This window comes from Calypte anna, chromosome 4A, assembly GCF_003957555.1.
Source record: "Calypte anna isolate BGI_N300 chromosome 4A, bCalAnn1_v1.p, whole genome shotgun sequence".
In the NCBI taxonomy this organism is placed as follows: Eukaryota; Metazoa; Chordata; class Aves; order Apodiformes; family Trochilidae; genus Calypte; species Calypte anna.
Window position 1 is genome coordinate 8,162,895 of NC_044248.1, and position 21,196 is coordinate 8,184,090.

The following is a 21,196-nucleotide window of genomic DNA, read 5'->3' on the forward strand; positions in this document are numbered from 1 at the left end:
ACCATGTACAAAGCTGATTAATAGCTGATTAATAACTTTGTGAAGGACAGCCCAGTCCTTGCACTGGGATTGAATTAAGAGTTGCCATTGCTGTATTGCTGCTGCATTGATGGTTGTGCCAAACCAGTGCTTAGCACAAGGGAGTGATTTTTTTAAAAATTCATTTATAATGAACAAACACACCAGAGGCTCTTGATGGTACAAAAAAAGATGGAGCAAAAGCAGTAGCTCTGGAACCTATCCCAGGAAATTGAAGTGGAGCCTCTGTATGCAGATATGCTCTGCTGTGCTCCCTCTTATTCTTAGGGCAAGCATGCAACCCATAGCAATCACACTGCCCCAGGAAAAGGGATGTGCTTCTAAAGTGCTTCTAAAGACCACTGTTCTGATTTCCACCTCAAAAGAGAGGCATGGCCATTCTCAGAAGCTGGCATTTTTTACCTGAGATAGCATTCAAAGAAAAGGCTCCTTTCTCTGGCAGAACAGGCTTTTAGTCCATTATAAGATTGCGACTGGATGGCATCTGAGCTTTAGAGTGTGGCTGAGGGTTTCTTGCAGTGCTTGTCTCCTGGCACTACTTTGACTCTGGTCTCACAGCTTGAGTTAGAGCTGGCAAGCATGTCCTCTGTTTGCCTTGAGCATATTTTCCCATTCACAGATGCAGCTCTGGCTGCTGCATTCATCAATGGGCTTTCCCATTCCAAGGTCTGAGCTACAATCATTTTTTAAGCAAACTGGCAGGGAAGGTTTGGAGCAGATGCACTCTAACCTTAATTATAAAACAAGATTTGTAAATGAGGAAGCCACCATTGCTGTCAAAGCCTGGGGAGCAGTAGTTGTGCTGTGCTCCTGCCCTGAATAGCCTGAATTCAGCAAGCAAAAAGTAAGATTAGAACTAGGAGTGGCCTAGAGAGCAAGCCAAAGGTCATTAAAGGCATAAAAAGGTTTTCCTTGGGGGAAAAAAAAGAATAAAAGAATACTTTACAGTTTGGAAAAGAGATACTGAATAAAGGGCAGTGTTTTTCCATAAGGCTAGAACATATAGAAAACAAAACCAGTGCAAGACAGGTCTAAAACACAGATTTACTACACAAGGGATCACATGATCATTTACTTTTGGTTTTGGCAATGAGACCTTGCTCCTGGAGCGATGTAGCTCACTGCATGTGGAGGAAAGAAAGGAACCAGAACCTTTTTTAGATCATTCTCATACCTATTAGGATATTAAAAAAATGTTTTCCTACAGATGTGGTTTAAAAGGAAGCAGCCACTAATGTCCTTTGTGAAAAAAGGTAATCCAGAAAAGGCTGAAGTCACAGTAACTCCCAAATCAAGTTTCTTGAAGGATTTGGATTGAATCCTAACCCCACATCTCCTATCTGAAACCAAATCCTGATATAAACATGAATTACACACTTCATAGCACAGAGATCTTAGGGAAACAGGCAACATTTTAGGCAGCAAGATACATTTTGAATAAAAAAAAACATTGACACCTGTGAAGTTTAAAGCAACTGAAGGTGAGGTAAGTGGCACAGTGAGAACAGTGGCTGTGTCATGGAGCAGTCCAGAAAGCTTAAATCTCACATGTATTCCAAATACTCAGGAAAGGTAAATAAGAAATCTTCTAACAGGTGTGAGAAACTGATTCACACTGAACAGGGAGAGAAGGCAATTCCTTGCTGATGGTACTAATTTTCTTCATAATGGCTCAGCCAACCACCATAATTACTGTCATATCCAGATTAATCTGTCATTTAACTTCCAGAACTCTGCAGACATCAGCTGGAAAACAAATCTCATCTCTGCTTCTGATAATCATTCAGCTGTAGCAGAGCAAATGCTTTAAATTCATATTGAATGAGACTGACAAGCTAGAACCATGATCAGTGCAGCAGAGCTCTGCTGACAGATAAGACACTGCCCAGTACCCATTACTAATGATGTGCAGAACAGCCACAGTAAGAATTCCATCCTCCAAAATCAGTGGCTTAAAATCAAACAGAAAATCACTTAGTAGCTAAATTTATGAGAGCAACTCCAAGGAATAACTCCATATAAAAATGGAGACCAGTTCTAGAGCATCTTTGCTGTTTGCTGTTCAGCTTTCCTTGTTCCAAATGATTAAAAATCACTCATTAATTGCATTCATCTTTCTAGTCTTGTTCTCCCTCACCTCTTGCTTACTGCTGTTTTCTTGATATAGTGGGTAAGAATCAATACACACAGCCTATATTGCTGGTCTGTTTCAGCTTCATATTAAGCAGAGTCAGCATGGACAAGGTATCAGTAGAACACTGCCACAATTCCTTACATTTCTCACTGTAGCAAATAATGTGTTTATTTGCCACATCAATTTGCATGTTATCAAGCCTATCTTATCACTAGGACACTTCGCAGTATATAACAACATCAAGCCAAAGACTTGTCATCATTATGTTTTGTTATATGTTTATTTTTCCTGCATTTTTTAACTGACAAATCAACAGCAGTTACTTAAATTTCCTAGACTGCAGCTTACCTCTCCTCAGAATATCTCCTGGTCTGAGAGCAAGGCAGTTTCTGAAGAGCAGAGGAGTGAAAACAGGCTGTAATTTCTGCTGCAAAGGTTTGCTCTCATTCTGGCTCTCAAGGCAAGGAGCTGCTTTCAGCAGTTGAAGGAAACTTCGAGCCACCTGGGTAGGGTAAACACTTGGAACTGATAATCACAATCAGTTCTCACTCTCCTGCCTTCAGAAAACTTGCCAGCTGTTAAGTCCTGCCATCCAGCACTTAGCAAGCTCCCTGCATACTCCTTTTTTAAGGCCTTTGGCAGATCATGACTTGCTGTTTGAGAAATGTTCCTACAGAGGATAAATTTCCAAGCAATATTATAAGTATTATTGCTGTGACAATATCCCAGTTAGAACAGGAATGTGTTCTGCAGCATGGGCAGAAAATAGAAAGAAATATTTAGCTGAATGTGAAGGAACTTTTTGCTGCCAAGTACAAACAAACCACTGTTAAGGAAAAAAGGGATGTGGACACAGTTGATTAAAACACAAGGACACTTTCTATACATCTCCTCTATAGCTTCAGGTCACAAATTTATTTACTGCTGTTGTGCAATAGTGGACATACATACTCAGTGAGGGGAAAATACTGTCTCTAGTTTTAGGATTACCATCACTGTCACTCCAGAAATCTGTAGCTCTATGACAGTATCAGCCAACAGCTATGTGTTCAGTACTTATCACTGGGTACTTACTTTCTGGCAGCTCTCAATGAATTCATCTATGGTAACTACTCCATCTTTGTTTTTGTCCATTTTCTGTTCAGAAAGAATAAGAATGCATGTTTATCCTCCTGAAATCCTCTGTAAAGGATTTAAAAAAGCAAGTCCTTTTAATTCATGTCAGTTATGTGTCAGCCTAGGCACAAGCAGGCTGAAATGCTGTAAAGATGTAGTAAGAGATATGGTAGATTAAGCTTACAGAGTTTATTGTTGGAAAAGCAAGATGAAAGGAATAGGTCTGAGAAACCACAGGGAAGAAAAAGGATTTCAAAATCAGTAGGATGTGCAAAATTGTTACAATAATTAAAACCTTTGCATACCTGTTAGCAGTATTTTTGGCTCCTATGTTACTTAACCCACCTGGAAAAATGTTTCCACATGTTGTCTTGGTGCATCCTCCTTGAGAACAGGATAGGTACATTTTCCCATCATATCATATATTGCTTTCATGATATCTAGCATTTCCTGAAGATAAAAAATATATCTGTGTAATGTAAGGTGCATTGTAGACATTGCTTAAACTCAGAACACAGAAATTATTTTTAGGATTTACATTTTAGAATAAAATTTTTAGATGGTGCCTGTTATTTCATGACTGACCAGCTTCAAGAAGGAACTGCTACATTCCTACAGATTCTAGCATGTTAAGACTTAATAGCTCAAGTTGTTAAATAGATTCTGATTTTTAATTATTTAGAGTATAGGGAAGTTCATGGATTGCAGGAAGAATCTCCTGAGGTCTGATGAATAAATCTAAATAGGAAAAGAAGTTCTGTAACAGCAACTGTAACAGCAAGTGAATGGTCAAAGCACATCAGCTTCTTACTATTGATGCTTCCCTGGAGAAAACAGAAACACCTACACACACCTGCACATATACAGAGTCCTCTTTTTAAATCAAAGGCTTTGAATGTTGTTAATAGAGTGGGTTGTGAAAACTAAGAATAATTATAAAAGCAGTAGCCTGACAGTATGCTGAGAAATTATTCTACAGATCACCTTTTTATTACGTGTTTTTCTAAAAGTGTAACATTATAAATGTAATATAATATATATATTAGGCTTATAGACTCAGTTTTGAAAGAAAACATACTTTTATGAAAGTTTTCATTTGGTTCCCCTGTAATTTAAGTATGTGTTTGAATCCTTTCAGAATAAAAAATGCAGGAATCCTTTTTATACAACTGATGTTTCAAGTAAAAATTTTAAGTAGGTTCATAAAATGAATAACAATTATGGCCCATGTACTTAAATCTTTATTCTCAAATAGATTACCAAATTACTTTATTCTGGTGACTAAGTGGACTAAAATGTACAAATACATAGACAGAAGTTGAGGCAAACATTTCTGTACCTGAGGAATTCTACCTTTTACCATCTCTGTGACGATTTTCCCTTTGCAATTTTGTATGTCTTTAAAATGAGAAAATTACTTCATTTTTAGCATGTCTAGTTTCATAATAGATGTTTATTTTTTACCATGTCTAGTTTGGCAATTAAGCTATTCCTCTTTTAAAGCAGAACTTACAAATACAACCTTTAGTTTCAGTGATTAGTGTAAAAAGTCCATCTTACCTCTTTAGTTATATATCCATCCTTATTTATATCATACAAATTGAAAGCCCAGTTCAGTTTCTCTTGTACTGTCCCTCGAAGTAAAATTGAGAGACCCATAACAAAATCCTAAATATATAAAAAGTCTTGATCAGTTTGGAACTGAGTCGTTGTTTACAAACCTTCAGAAATCCAGAATAATGCATTCATTAGGAGAATGAAAGTCTGGAAAGATGTGTTAGTAAGTTAGTAAGTAAATTGAGTAATTTTCTATAAAATATGTCATAACTTTCTCTTAGAGGATCTCACCTCTGAAATGCCTCATGTAAACAGTTCCTGTTGAACTTAATACCAGGGAAAAGCAATCTCCATTTTTTAATGGGGAAAAAAAAAAAAAAAAAGCATAATCGGGAGTTACATTGATCTAAGCACAAGAGATCAATTTAGTGAGAACTGCCTGCTAGGGAACATTACATGTTAAATCTATACCTGGTCAGAAGAGGACCATGTAGTCCCCAGACCTCTTAGGTCAATCTGCTGCAGTCAACATTTAAAACTTTGTGTATGGTACAGTACACCTCAGTACTTAAAACTTTTATTGTAAATATGATAGGGAATAATATTTATTATGCTTCAATGGACCATCTTAATGCTTTTGTGACCCACCAATGCTCTATTGCTGTAGGGCTATACCACAGAAAGAAATCAACAGACTTTGAGATTATTTATAAGTGTATTTAGTCACAGTTTTTTGGTTCATAGTTAATACTCTTTTGACAGCACAAACCTCACTTACATTTAGCAAGGATCTTCCAAATGGAAGAAAATACCAACTGAGATGTGTCATCACCTGTCATCTGTATTTCTTAGAAGGCTCACTTTTTTTAAACAATGCCTTCTTTTTTCTTAACCATCTGCTTCACCTTTTTTCTATCTGATAAGCTGGTAAACCCATAAATCTGTGAAACTGTCTCCATACTACATTGAGGAGAGTATGGATTATATTTAAATATGCATTTCTACATCATTGGCAAAGACATAGAAGAAGGCTTAGAGTAATATTAGAGACAATAAAAGGTGAAAAAAAATCTTACTAGCAGCAGCTACATTTATGCATTTCAAGAACAACAGAAAAGCCTGCACTGAGGTTAGACATAAATATGAAAGTCTGATGTACCACTCAGTCTAAGTATCCAGTGAAACAGATACAGATATCAGGGCCTCAGATGGTCTAGGAGGCACAGATGGCTCTTTTGACAGCTGCAGCCCTTTTAACAATTCAAGTGGCATGCTCTGGGTTTTCTTAGTATGTTGTAAGTTTCTGTTGTATTTGTGTATGTGCCCTTTGGGGTAAATGGATATATGAATCTTTAAAGAGTTTTGCTCAACTTATCTTGTCAACATCCCAATGACTAATTGAGGGTCACAGGGTTAAATCTCTAAACAGCTCCTTAACGATGTACTATTAAGTATTAAAATGTTCCAGAAATTCAGAATAGATTTGATCACATTACAGCATTAGCAATTAACCGTCTTAATTCAGTACCAGGTCTTCAAATCTTTTCTGAACTGTTTTACACTCTTAATGTAGCTTTTCCTGAAGTCCTTTGCAAAGATCCCCAGTAGTTTTATTTTCTTAAATATAGAGAACTATATTTAAGAATTCTGAATTTGTTTTTAAGTTGGCATCAGCTACACTTTTGCATTTATTCTAGTTAAACCATCTCTCTTTTTCCTTTTCTGTTGATCTTTCTTCCTTTCTGTGATGCACCACTCACGTTATCTGGCTTCCTGGCATCATTTATATCTATCTCCATTTGCAAGACTGCCCCTCTATCATCAGTTTTAAAATCCAAGCATAGAAAAACTTGACTTTCTGCTGTTTTGCATGGGACTGAGTGTACTTATAAAAGACAATACAACTCAAAAACCCTCTAAATGTATGCACTGATCTTTGGAGGTCATCTCCATATTATGTCATCATGTCTGGGAGCTCTACATAGTTCAGTTCAGGTGCATTGCCTTTGTCTGAGTGTTGTGCAAGAGTCAATGTCAAGAGCAACAGAAAGGACTGGTCAGAAGAGGAAGATGGGATGAGCTGAATAAGGACCAGACATCTTTCCTGCATACTGACTTACATGCAATTGAAGAATACAGCAAGAAAGTAATATAAAAAATAAAAAAACAGTTTCAGTGGACTTAGGCTAAATCCACAAGGTATTTTGGGCTACATCCTCAAAGAGAAAAATGCTCTGCATGGTGGAAGGTGATGTCAGGAGCAGGATAGCTGTGCTAGCTGGTAAGATAGTGCTTCAGTGCAGAATGCTGGCACGCAGTAACAGTGCTGAGGGAGCAGCTAAGCTCAGAGTGCCTGGCTACATGCTTCTTGCCAGCAGCTTAGGGAACCAGGAATCAGGAACACCATTGAGCACAAAGCATGAACCCAAGTCCCAATTGCAGTATTAGAGTACACAGATGTGGTATGCTTCCTGGTTTAGAAATCTGATTTCTGGGGAGAGGGGAATTCTACTTTTAGAGCCTATTTATTTTTGCAGTAAGATTCACAGTACTGCTTGGACACATATCCCCTGAGGATGCCAACACTGAGGAGGACAGTCCTGCCTACCTGAGGACCTAATGAGGAGAAATGTATCTGCTTTAGAGTCAAAAAGGAATCTAAAGCTCTGGAGGAGGTCTGGACTGAGGTACAGCCCTGGGTCAGGTCTCTCCTCAGTCCGTGAAAGCAAAGTTAGAAGCACAGAAGTCTGTGCTTTGGTACTTGCCAATATCCCTTTCTGCATCTCCCTATTTCTAACTTGCCAGCTTCCTGCTGGATGTGCTAATACCTGTGAAGACCTCTGTTAATTGACAAACTCTCAAGTGCCTACCTTTGATTCTGCAAGTAAAGGAATGGCAGCTGAAGGGCTGCAAACTGGGGCATCCCTGTCCCTGGACTGCAGCCTCTGTGTGCTCAGTACCACAATCTGGCTGCATTTTGGTTCTACATTAAAGCTGAATAGAGCCTCTGGTTGTGAACTGGGGTTCACTTGTGTTTACTGGGTTTGTTTGGGTTTTTTTTTCCTAAGCAGTTATTAATTGTCTCTTTGCAAAGTTGCTGATCACATTCTGATTGCTTTATCCCACAGGAAATCTTTGGGGAGAACCAGTTCATTAACAAATTAATTAAAAAGCTTAATAATGTGCGGTCTTAAATCCACAGGAAAGCTTAAAATTATTCCACCTGGTCATGTGTTCCTTTATGTCTTTCTCAAGGCCAGAAGAAGTTCATAGGCAGGCACCTAAATTCTTTTTTGGATTTAGCCCTTAGGATTTTGTAAAGGAATCAATGGTGAAACTGTGATGAATGTTGGTTACAGAAGTGGTTGAACTGTGGCATGCATAAAACAAAGATGACTGAGGAGGAGCTGATGTTCAGAGGAAAAATATAGTAGCTACTCTACAACAGCTAATACTAAAATGCTTATGAGATCACCATAGAAAAACCTGACCTGAGAAAAAATAATTCGTTTTCTACATGAAGTGAGGAGCAAGGCTTTTTGTGTTGAACACAAAGAATCCCACTTGAATACATCATTAAGCTTCTACCCTCATATTTCTGCCTTGGAGACAATGTTTATCATTGTTATTACTAATGAAATACCAAAACTATGTTTGATCTTAAGATCTGGACTTTCCTGTGGAACTGAGTAAACATGCTTGTTAATTTATTAATTAATGCAAAATTCTCAAGTGGCAACTGAGGAATAAAGCAATCAGAAAATCACCAACAACTTTGCTAAGAATTAATCATTTTTGTGGAAAGAAATACAAGCTTGGTTTGTTTAAAAACTATAAAAATCTTTCAGTGTCTCCGTTGCATTTGGGCACAGCTTTGGACTTTAATGCACTGAGAGCTGGATTCCTGAGTGACTTTCCTCCTATCAAGATCACACTTAGAACAACCCTAATGGCCTCTACAACTTGTAATTTGGATATTTGCCTGTGGGGGCAATGTGCTTTACCTTTGTCTATCTGTCTGAAGTTAATTAGCCTCAATTTCCCTGACTGCATAAATAGCCTTGAGGCCCAGATCTCTGTGTTGGTTAAGTTACAATATTCAGGCAGCAAGTGGAAACCTTGCTCTCACATCTGCCTGTGTCTGATGGAAAACAGAACTCCAGTTCACTAAGAGGAAGGAGTCTCATCCAATGGAGCTGTGCCTGGAAGTTGTTCTTAAGTCTAACACTTAATTGCTGATGGCTGGAAATTTGAGGAAAAAAGAGTAAAAAGCTAAAACAAGGGATCCCTTTCTTCTTCCCCTCAACCCCAGCTACCACTATTTCATTAGAAAAGAGAGGACAACACAAAAAATGTCATTCTTACTTGCATTCCTTTAGTACTCTTTCACATTTTCATATCCTTTTTATATAGAAAATCCAAAGAGTACTTTTAATATAGGGTATTATATTCTATTGTTATATTATGTTATATTAATATATTAATTATACATTAATCATATTAATATATTATACAATATATAAATATATTAATTTATTATTACATTATATTTACTCTTATACGTTGGTATAGAAAGTAAACTGGGATGAATGACTACTTAATCTCTGAACTTTTAAATCACTTTTTCTCTCCCTTTTGTGCTGTTGTTTTTCTTTTGTTTGTTATTAGAAATTAGAAAGCTAGAGTATGGATTGCTGTAGAAAGAATATAGCACAAGTTCCACCTCAAATAAAAAGGAGCAGGAAAAAAGTTATGATTGTATTTTTCCCATTTCAGAATATCCGCGTGCACATTTTGGAGCTACTTTCACATGATCTGAAAAGAAAACCTAAACATTTTTTACATGAGGGATTGCTTTTAGAATTGCTATTATAAAGTTTGTAAGGGTAATACTGCTACATGGTACAGAACATAGAGTTATGCTGGATTCATAGTGCAAATACTATCAACCTAGAACACTCTGTCTGCGTTGATATTGAACAAAAGTAAGCTGGAAATGTCTGTTTTAGCAATAAAAATACCCCACTGCTTCTTTTATTTTGCTGAATTATTTTATTCCAAAGCCTTTTCTATACAGACCTGCTCTTTGAGATATTCAAATCCCTTAAAAAGAGCCTCATATCTACTGCATTTCTTAAGGCTTTCTGTCTGAGACAAATGTCAACAAATAGTCCAGGAAAGGTACAAAAGCTTCTTTTATTCTGATTATTCATAATGATAACTACAGAAAGAATTCTCAAAAACTGATAGGAAGAATGTTTTCTCTCATTGCTTCTATTGCTCATTTGATCAGAAGGATTCCTTGTGGAAATAGCTTGTGTACAGAAGATATGAATAAAACCCCCGTTCTTGCTTCTAGTTTCACACAGAGCCCATTGATTTCAGCTGCCTAACAAAAGCTGGATGAGTTTCATGGTTTGTTTTTTTTTAAATAAATGCAAATAATCCCCCATGAATGATCTGGTAATAATCCCAGCTGAGATACAGATTTCTGATTGCAGTGCACATCCCTGCAAGGCTTCTCCTGCCGTATTATATCAAGAAAATTCTTTCAAAACATTTCTGTCAGATCTCACAACATCCTTCACTCAAGTAAATAATAAAAACATGTTTTTTCTTAATTCTAGAGCTTAAAATAATGGCTCCTTCACAGTATTTGGATGCTCTGTTTCCATCTAAACTTTTGTAGTCAATTGCTCTTTTTACCATGTTATTATATTGATGATAGCAGCCTTAGCAGGAAAAGAAAGAATTTTGGAAACAGGTTGGGCAGTTAAATGGAGGAAAAGTGAATTTCAAACACTTGTGCTTTTAAATATATTTGGTTTAAAGCCTTTTTTGTAGACACTTCTCCTGGAAACTAATAGAGTCTGTGAGCAGTTATATTTTGGCTCAGTCATCCCCATAACATTAGTTGTGGTTCAGGGTCCTTCTCACCCTGCAGAGGTGGGGAGGAAGACAAGGATTATTTCATGTTACTTGTGAAGAAGTTGATTTACCTTTTAAAGGAACAGATTTATAAAATATTACATAGCATCCCAGTCTGAGTTGCCATTTTGGGGTATGCAATTGTAAAATAATAACAATGACTTTCATTAATACGCTGGAAAACCCTGAAACTTGAGTCACATAAGCTTAATTTTTCCTAATGTTAAGTCACCAAACTGGACTTACTTACAAGGCATGACAAAACACTCAATTCTGGAGAAGGAAGTAACAGTATCACTTACCTCAAAACTTACAGATCCATTGTGATCAGTGTCAAATGCGTTAAACAGAAAATGTGCATAATTCGTGGAATCTGCAAGTGAAAACAGGAAAAATTCTCTATAGTGAGCCCATTTTATTGAATTTAATTTAATCCATTTAAAAAGTTTGATATCAAGATATATTTTGATACCTAAATTTGATAGCAAGACTAAATTTTCAATTCTGTTTAAACTTCTTTGGCAGGCAAGGAGGGATAAATTATAAGTACAAATATATGCATAGCTACACTGTTAGGAACAGAAAATCTAGATAATAATAAAAAAAATCTAAATAAATCTAAATAACCTAGAATATCTTTATTCATTTTCACTCCCATTTCTGTTAATCACTGATACCTGAATGGATAGCAAAGTCAGGTTACTGAACTCTGAAACGACCTCTGTTAATGGGAACACTACAGGTAAATGACAGTAATGCTAAAGAAGAAAAATATGTTGATTTGTTCACTTTAAATGAAGGAAACATACACTACCATCTGTGCATCTGGGGTATTGTTTTTACTCTTAAGACAGAAGTGTTACCCAGGTTGGAGCTGAGCTTGTCAGAAAGCTTCTGCCCAGAGCAGCAGTTGCTGGAAGTTGGTTTGCGGCTTAATTCCCATCAACATCCTCTGAGTGCTAAGTACTTAAAAACCTTGAAAAACTGTCTGTGACCACATGAAGTGGTCAATAAGACTGAAAGATTCTTTCACTAATTATTTGTGCACTATATACCATTGGGTATTGACTCATTTTGGAAAGGCAAACCAGCACCTATATATAGCTAACAGCCTCAAAATTATGTTAAAAATCCATTTCCACTGAACACATTCTGAGGGTCAAAATCAGGACAAATATATTGGGAAGCTGCTCCAGACACTGGCCTGTTGGTGGGGGTGGAAGCTGTTTGGGTTACAAGATGTCAGCTCTCTTCAATGTCTTTTCCCTCTCTCTAACCATGCAAATTCACATGGGCTGAAGTACTGTTTACTTTTAATAATCATTGCTTTGCTCTTTCTACTTCATATATTTACATTAATTTTAGCTTAATTAACACTAGCCCCACAAACTTTTAGTGAAATGAGAAATGTTATGAAATCTGTTTCCCCCTTGAAGGACAAACCACTCCCTTATCATGGAAAAACCTGATTGGTGCTGAGATGTTTTTTTATGATTTCTTGGTACCAAAGTATTCTACTTTTCATATGAATCCTGAAAACTCCTATTTTTCGTTGCCCAAAATATTAATATATTCAAAATATTAATTCAAAATACTGTTTTCAATTAAACTGATAGCCTTGGGTTACTCACCTGAAACGCCACCTTGGCTCTAAGGAACCAAATATACCAAAACTCAAAACTTTGAACTTTACAGATTCAGATCTGATATTAGTAAATAAAGTCTTCACTGTTACTTCATTGTGTTAGTTTCATATGATATGACATAATTGTAACAAGAAAAAAACTCTGCAACTTTTTAAGCCTGTTCATGTTAATGAATTTTCAGAGAATTAAAAAAAAATGCTACTGAGACACATTCATTCATCCACATACCCAGTCATTAGTGTAATTGCTTAAGCATGGCCTAGCAGATAAATTAGCACTTTAAATCATAACATTTTTATTCCCATTTATATTTGGAATTTTAGCAGTCATATTTTCTATAATCTACTGAGACTTCTGTTGTGCAGTGGAATATACTGTGCAAGGGAAAAACATATTATAGAATATTATATATTTCCTAAGGGAAAAACATATTCTAGAAGTATGGCTACTGCAAACTGTATTTTAAGTAGCCTCCCATTCTCTTGGTATTAATTTCTTTAAAACTTGTGAAATATTCCTAGTTATTTTTCTGTAAATTTGCAGACAACATAAAGGTTAAAAGAAAGTTTTTTTATTGTTTGTTTCCCATAATACATGGTACAATATACTACTCTTTTTGTATGATGTTATATTAAAAAATAAATCTCTAGTCGAAGAATCTTTTCTAGTAAACCCTTCTGAGAAAAATAAAAAACAAACCACAGGTCTCTTTCAGGGTTGGTTGTTCAGGCAAATTTGATCTGAAATTTTCCCTTCAAAACCAAGACAGGATGAGGTAGGCTGTTTTTTTAATTAGAGCTACTTAATGTGATTAATATGATTCCCCTCCTGCCCCTGTCCCCCTAAATCCTGGATGTTAATCATCTCAGACAGAAACTTAACTTTTTAAATAAAATATGTTTTCTTTTCAGGGATCTGATATCATAACTAGTAGGCTAAATTGATATTTTGACAGGCTGAGACAGGAATAGATATTAAATTAGGAGTTACTAGAAATACAGTGTTACAACATTTTAAACATTAGAGGCAAAAAATGGCACTCATTATACACCCAGGAATATGCCTTATTAAACCATGAGCATAATCTCTTCTGTTCATGAGTGAGGAGATGTGCAATAATTATTCAGTATGTGGGTTCTTATCCACAACCTGCTCAGCTGAAGAACAAATCCTATTATATTTCAGGCTATCCATTCCAAATCACCAGTTCAGGTGGTCCACCCACCTGCATGGCACTGGTTTTCTAAAAGAAATTTACTGGAATGTCTTTCTGGCATGGAAAACTTTTTACAAAGCTACTTCTGCCTTTTATATACATCCCTTACACTGCAATCCAGTGTCACCTCCTCTGATACTCTTGCAGCACCCTTATCCTCTTCCTACCCCACCTGTACCTTGTTTGGAAACTTGCTTGATGAAGTCACTTGCTGGATGACATTAGAAAATTACTTTTTGGTGGTTGCTTGGTCACCTTGAAGCTTAAAATCTTACACATCATTCTGTTTGCTCAGACAGGAATTGTTATTCTGATACATCATGTTGAATCTGGTTTTGCATTACACAGACAATTGGAACACAGATCCACATGTACAACACATGGTTTTGTTTTGAAGACAACTTTCAAACTGTTTTTTCCCCTTCTTTAATATTCAGACATAGATTAAAAATGGTGTTTTAAGCACAACTGCAGCTGAAAAGCCTCAGCTGCACATAATATTTTGGCAATGCATTCAAAGATTCAAGTGTCCAGAGCAGCTGCTTAACAAGAGACTAAACTATGGTGAGTTCACTCTGTTCTTAGCATACACAAATACAGAAAATTAATTGAGCTTTGAAGATACCTTGCCTAATGTGAGGAACAAAGAATATAGACTTCAGCTCCCATACCTCTCATGAAATGGTAAAAGTCAACAAAGACAAGCAGAAAGATAGCACAAAACCTATATAAAACAGTTCTGTTCTCAGTGGGGCCACAGAAATGAAAAGCTGTGAACTGTTACTCTTCCAAGGCGATTCAGCTCTTCTGCTGTTTCCACTGAATGTTTTTCCTGAAATATTGAGGAAAACTACATAAGCCTTTCACATTTGTTTGTGCTACCTTTATGTCCTGCTAAGCCTGCATGCTGATGCCTGGAGGCCGTGGATGATGGGAGGAGGAAGGGGATAGTTTCTGATGCACTTCTCAGTGCTTTTCCCTGAGTTCTCTAAAGACGCTTTGTTGAGAAAGCCAGAAACACTCTTACCAGTACACAACATCTCTTATTGATAAGTATTTTATATGGATTCGATACTTATCTTCCCTGGTAAAAATCTAATTTTTACTGTATTTTAATAAAGTTAAAAGTAAGAGGGAAAAAAATATTTTTTTGCAGAAAATTGTAGCTCCCTTGTTGCAGATAGAGTAATGGCATTGTTGAAGTTGCAGTGAACAGTGTACCCATGTCCCTCTTTAGCATGGTATTGCCATTGCTACTAAGAAGTTGCAAGTTCTCTAAGGAGAAAGAGTTTTCCCAGGAAGGAGGTCTCTCCAGCTGGACACCTTTGTGTCCCCTAGTTTAGCTGTGACAGCAGTCTCTCAAGCTGTTTCTAAGATTGATTGATTTTACTTTTGAGCTACAGTTATAGCAAAGAGAGAAAAGGAATAGTATGTAACACATGTAAAATGTACCACCTACAATAGATGTGGATGTTACGTGGAGCTCCAAACTAGTGAAGAAAAAGAAAGACATAAAAGCATATTAGCAAACATGTCAGAATGACCCCAGGGGAATCTTAGAACAAGGAAGACAGCACCAACATGAACATCCTATTCCTTCCAGGGAAGGACTCCAGGTGCTGACAGTCCACTGCAGTCCCCATCCTCTCTCCCAAATGATGCTGCTGCCCTAAAGGTCCAGAGGACCATAGGAAAGGTGAGAATTAGCATCATGAAAAGAGATAGAAACTAAGAATTAGGTATATAACAATTATAACTACATTAATATTATTTCCTTTCTGTAATTACCAGATCTGGAGTAATAACAATAACACTTCAAATATTACATTCATTTTAGCAGTAGGTTTTAGCTTTACTTGAACAAAAGGTGAGCTTTCTCTTTGCCCATAAACAACTTTGTGTGTAAGGATAGGAAACGGCTTTCAAAAAAATATTACAATTTTAAGTGTAGTAAAGGTGTACTAAATCACACACTGAGAATTATTTTCACCAGCCAGGGTAACTACAAACATAATACCTGGAACTGTAATTGTTAGCCTGGTTTGAAAGCTTAGATACAGAGCTAATCAGTAGGCAGGTCAACTTGTTTAGCCTTTTGTTCTTCCCTATTGAGTCTGTCTCCTTATTAAGGATTTCAGTGCTGGTAATCCATACTGAATGCTGCTCTTTACCTTCTAGGTCCTTATTCAAAATAAAACCAATTGTGAGATGTTTTGTTCCTACCAATTAAATGTGTTTTTTAAAAAAATACAAGTGAAAAGAGCCATGGGTCCCAGGGAAACATGTAAATCTCAAGAGCTGTGGGAGAAGATGAAGAGCCAGGATTGAAGAGCTGTAGAAGAATATGAAGAGGGGGGACTGAATGGTAAAAGCAAGAGGCAGAAAACAATTAAAACTAAAACGAAATCCAAGGTTTAGGGGGAAAAATTGCTATACATTTTTGTGCTACCTTCATTGCACTGAAAGATAATGAAAATAATGAAACCCCTCAAAATCAATTAATAGAGTAAGGGTAGCAAAAAAAAGTCCTCATTTAAGTAGAGAAATCCCATAAAAGTCAAGGGAGGTCTGCCACTGATATTAGAGGGTACCTGTAGCCCACATTTTTTGTTCCTACTGTGAAAGGTTTTGTGAAATAAAAGAGAATGTGAAGACTGTGAAGGAAGTTTGAAAGAAAATAATCTATTCAGAGAATACTGTTTTTTAGAGATACCCATACACAGGCAGTAACTGTATAACAGGATACAGATTTCTTGTATGTATCATTACATTTCATTCAGAAATATATACTTTAAAATGTGTGCAGACACCAAGCTAAGGACCCCATGAGCTCAGACAGTGCTTGAGACAACAATCTTGTTATTGTGAACAACAGCCCCTGTTGGCAGACTTGCAATCTGACATAAGTCTGTCCACTCCAGTACTAATTACAGCTGCCAAGTACTCACCTCCCTGGGGAAAGAACTGAGAGTAAATCTCTTTGAAAGTTTCTTCATTGACAACACCACTGGGGCATTCCTGAAAAAAAACAAAAGACAGGAAATCAATAGCATTCAATCTGGATGAGTCAGATCATGTGTTCATGAGACCACAGAGAGCATGTATGTGATCATGAGTTTAACATTTCTGATTTTGCATTTTCAACCAATGTTAAATATGTATTGCTTTGAAATGTCTTCCGAAAGAGTTCCCAGGGGACAAAAATTTCTTCTGTGCCCATGTGTCTGAACTTCAGTCTTGACAGCAGATTGAGAGAGGTGAACAGCAACTCTTCTTTTGAAGTACTGGAGCCATTGGTGCCAGTGTGGGCCATGGGTGGTTGCTCCTGCAGCTCTTGACCAAGTGGGAATGTAAACTGCATTTCCAGTCAAGTATTAATGATCTAACATGCAGTGGTATTCTACCTGAAGACTTATGCTCAATGAACTCAAAAGACCCTGCCACAAAAGGCCTTATTCAAATCTTGCAGATCTCTCTGTCTCTCCACATCTTGTTCATGAGCTGAAATATGTAAGAAAGAATGAGCAGAAATTGTCAGAGCAGGGAGATCACAGACAGAATGAAAGGAAGTGGAGGAGAAGAGAAAAAGGATTAAAGCAGTGACTTTGCAAAAAATTACTTATGGAAAGAGGTAGGAAAAGCAGAAGGAATACTGTATTGTCTACTAAGTCACGCACAGAAATCAAAGACCCTACAACTGACTTCTAGTCCTGAATTTGCCAGACTGTGCAGATTACTTTAGGCAATGCAATTTATTTCTTATGTTTTTGCCTTAATTCCTTCTTTAACACAGAGAGTGAAAAGAGCCTGGTAAGCTTTTTAAAAAGAAAGTATCTCTTGAAATAATCTTGAGAAAAGACAAATAAAGCATTAAAGTTCATACATTTATTTTTGTCCATTGCTGTTGTATTTGGACTGGTGGCTCAAACCTCTGTGCTCCTTGTCCTAAACCAGGGACAGGAAACATCTTTAAATGAAGATACAAGAGCGGTGTAACAGCTTCCACCAGTGTAATACCAGCTTTTCCTGAGAAAGCAAATGATATTTCTGCTAGATCAATTAGTCAACATTGACTTATTTATAGTTCTCACAGCTTCTGCTAAGAAACAAATAATACAATCCTGATAACTGAGACATGATGGCACCACATGAAAAAACCATCAGATCTGCAGTCCTAGGGTTATTTTGATCTATATTACTTATCCTCATCCAAAATCAACTCTCCACCATAACTCAGTATGAGCAAACACACAGTAAGAAACAATTCTGTTTGATCAGAACAGACACAAAGAGTGGTTAGAGACAGAAGTAGGAAATTATTTGTTCCGGGTCACAGAGGCTGTCACTGATGGAGGCAGAATTAGAGCACAGGGCTCTGTAACACCAGATACATACTGACTGCTGGGCCACCCTGCCTTTTCCCTGCCTTTTTCCTGCCTTTGGGGAATGGGGGGGAAATAGTGAAATCCATCTAGCACATCTCTACCCTTCATCAGGTAAGGAGCAATCTGTTAATTGAGGTGGCATCTCCCTGCATGTCATGTATTTGAATGTAAGAGGATTCCAAAATATCTCCCTCTGCTTTGCCAGCTTCCCAAAAAAGCTGCAGTCAGATTGTCTCATGTCTCTGTGCTCCCCAGCAGCTTTACTACACTGCTTATCTTTTTAGATGAAGCCTTTTGGCACTGTATTAACTGCATGCAAAAGGGAATTATTTTTACTTTTCTTTACAGTGAAGAAAATACAATACTAAAAAAAATCAGTGCAGATACACATTGATATAACAACATATTTATTCAAGGTAGAAAATATAATGAAGATATTTCACAAGTTCCTCTTCCAAGGACACACTGACACATGTTCTGAATTGTTCCCAGACCTGCTGCAGGAATGTGAACACAACTTGCTCCCTGAGGGGGTTGGGAGGGGCAAAAGACAATGCAATATTTTAGAATATAGAAAAAGAAGCTGTAGCTTCTTGTGTCTGAATGTAACTTTTCAGACAAAAAGGTAGGCACATTTTGAGAAAAAGAAAGCCTATATATTTGAATTTATACAACTCACATTTTGCATTTTATTTTTCTTGTTCTGAGAAGGGTAATAAGTAATGAATGATGAAATGTGCATTCATGTTTGTCTCTCTATGGCTTATTAACATGTAAAGCCATTTTTCTGCCTTTTCCTTGGGTGAGAGAAAGATTCAAAATATGCTTGTTTTGCAAAGAGTGCTCTCCTCTTTTTTACAAAAGCAACTCCAGCTCTGTCAGTCTGTAAGTCTGAAGTTGTGAAGAATAAGACTCCCATTTCCTGACTACATTTAAATTAATTAAAATAATTTTAAAGTATTAAAATTAAAAGTATTATTAAATTAAAATCAATAAAGAGTATTCTGGAAAATTTTTCCTTATTTATTAGCTGTTAGCTCAAAAAAGTTAGTATCCTGTTTTTAGACAAATACATGATCTAGGTACCTTATTTAAAGGTAATATATTTTTTCCTGTCATTTAATGAACCCCACTTTCACCATCCTTCTCAAAAGAAACATTGCTTAAAAAGGCAAACTACTTTCACAGGATTACATATTAGTAGAGCTAGGGATGAGTTTATGCTGACCCTCTGCCTTTTCCTCCGCTGTTTATCACAGCACTGCCAGGAACACCTTCCCTTTGCCATCCTGGGAGATCTGTAGTCATGGTACCTTAAGGACGTTCATTTAAATGCTAATTAATCTCATCCGAAATATTCAGCTGAAATCTATTTTTCTTTAGCTTGGATCTTCCCTCTGAGAGTATACAAGATTGTGAACATTACTGTTCTTAAATAATTTTAACCTAAAAATATACACAGCCAACATAATTTACTTCCAAGACTGCTCTTCTCTTGACTCATAAATCTGGCTTTATTGGGTTTATCAGGAGGTTTCTGTAGCACAGTGAAAGAGATTCAACATTGTAATTATTAAGTATGCTCCATGGCTTTATGTCAAGTTATTGCTGACTTCTTCCATTGTACCAACTATAATTATAAAAATTCTTTGTAACCTTTCATTAAACCCTTAAAAAAGAAAGGAAAATAATTAAATAGTTTGAAAGAAAAATGTGAAGCTTATTTAAACCATTTCCTATATTTTTTTGTCCTCCAGCTGTATGTGATTTATTTTGTTACAGAATATTCTGTTTGATGTTCTTTTAAAATTGCATTAATAATATATTACATTTTCTTTCTGGAGAACAGAAAAGAGGAAAAGTTGATCTTGAGTTCTTTTCCTGAGTCCAGTGTTCTTTCCTTTAAAGAGAAGATAAGATAAACTGACAGAAAGAAGAGACAGAGAATAATAAATATGATTCTGCCTTTTGATGGTCTCTCTTGCCTGCAGTTTTACTGCTGGGAAATTACACCTCTAGCACATAGTCTTATGAACCACTCCAAAACTTGTAAATTATTTACAAGCTTCATGCTGTCTAAGCTGCCTTTTTTTTTTTTGTAGTATTTCTAAGAATCCTGCTATAGGCAGATTCTTCTTTACTACCTAATCAACACCCTTTTTAGACAAGAGGCAAACTCGGAAAGAAACATAAGAAAGAATGAAGGCTTGAAATTTATTAAGACCTTTGGCAATTAAAAATATATTTTAATTATGGGCTTTTGCACTACATGTTCTTCATTCAGTCTGCTGTCAGTGTTTGCTCTGCTTCATTTTGTATATATCTTCATGTCCATTGACTTATTTATCTCTGACGATGCTTTCTCTTTTTGCATGTATGTCTATTGTGACTGAATGTGAATTTTCCATAAACAAAAAACTTTATGGAAGAACACACACACAATATTGAAATAGGATGCATATATTTCAAAGCTAATTCTACCCAAAATCCCACAACTTCAACCCACAGTGGCTTTTCATAGCCCAGTCCAGGTCCTAATTTGTCATTCGAGTATGATAAGACTTTGAAACCAAAAGAGAATTTAACAAATGGCCTGGATTTAATAACTCAGTCTAGGCCAAATTAATCATGAACTCCAGGCCAACAGACAGCTCATGAAGCTCAACAAGAATTGGGATGTTCTGTGTCTGGGCAGAAACTGTTCCTTGCCTGAGTACCAGTGATGGATTGAATGGCAGCTCTGCTGCAAAGGAGAGGTCACAGCAGATGTCAAGCTGAGTTTGAGCCAACAAAGAATTCTCATGGAAATAAGATAAACCAACCAAGCCAAATGGTGTTTCAGGACAGAAGGGTGTGGGTTAGAGACTTGAGACAATAGATTCTGAAGCTTTCAGCTTTTTTCAGTCTTTAAAGCGTTTAAGGTTTACGAAACTAACTTCTAATTTTATGCACTACCTGTTCTCCAAGCTTCTCATATGAAAAGTTGAATTTAATTTGCAGTATCTGTTGTTGTTTCTGAGGCATGTAATTGAAACATAGCCTTTCTTCTATCTTTCATCTGTGCAGAAAACTGAGCCAGAGGATAACTAAACAATTAATATGGGTTGCAAGACCAAACTAATTTCTCCCCTTAAGAAATACAATTAGTGCTTTTGCACTAAACATATCTTTTTAT

General features: G+C 36.5%; 1 protein-coding gene across 5 annotated transcripts in view; it reads right to left on the bottom strand.

Annotated features, from left to right (window-relative positions):
- Positions 1–21,196, bottom strand: part of KCNIP4 (potassium voltage-gated channel interacting protein 4) — a 380,377-nt gene that overhangs the window by 376 nt on the left and 358,805 nt on the right. For all 5 annotated transcript variants that reach the window (XM_030450064.1, XM_030450068.1, XM_030450067.1 and 2 more), the window contains 5 exons: positions 16,585–16,654; positions 11,077–11,147; positions 4,850–4,957; positions 3,635–3,739; positions 3,248–3,310 (listed from right to left, as the gene is read on the bottom strand). In XM_030450064.1, coding sequence (XP_030305924.1) covers positions 3,248–3,310; positions 3,635–3,739; positions 4,850–4,957; positions 11,077–11,147; positions 16,585–16,654 — 417 coding nt within the window. The remainder of the gene's footprint in view (positions 1–3,247; positions 3,311–3,634; positions 3,740–4,849; positions 4,958–11,076; positions 11,148–16,584; positions 16,655–21,196) is intronic.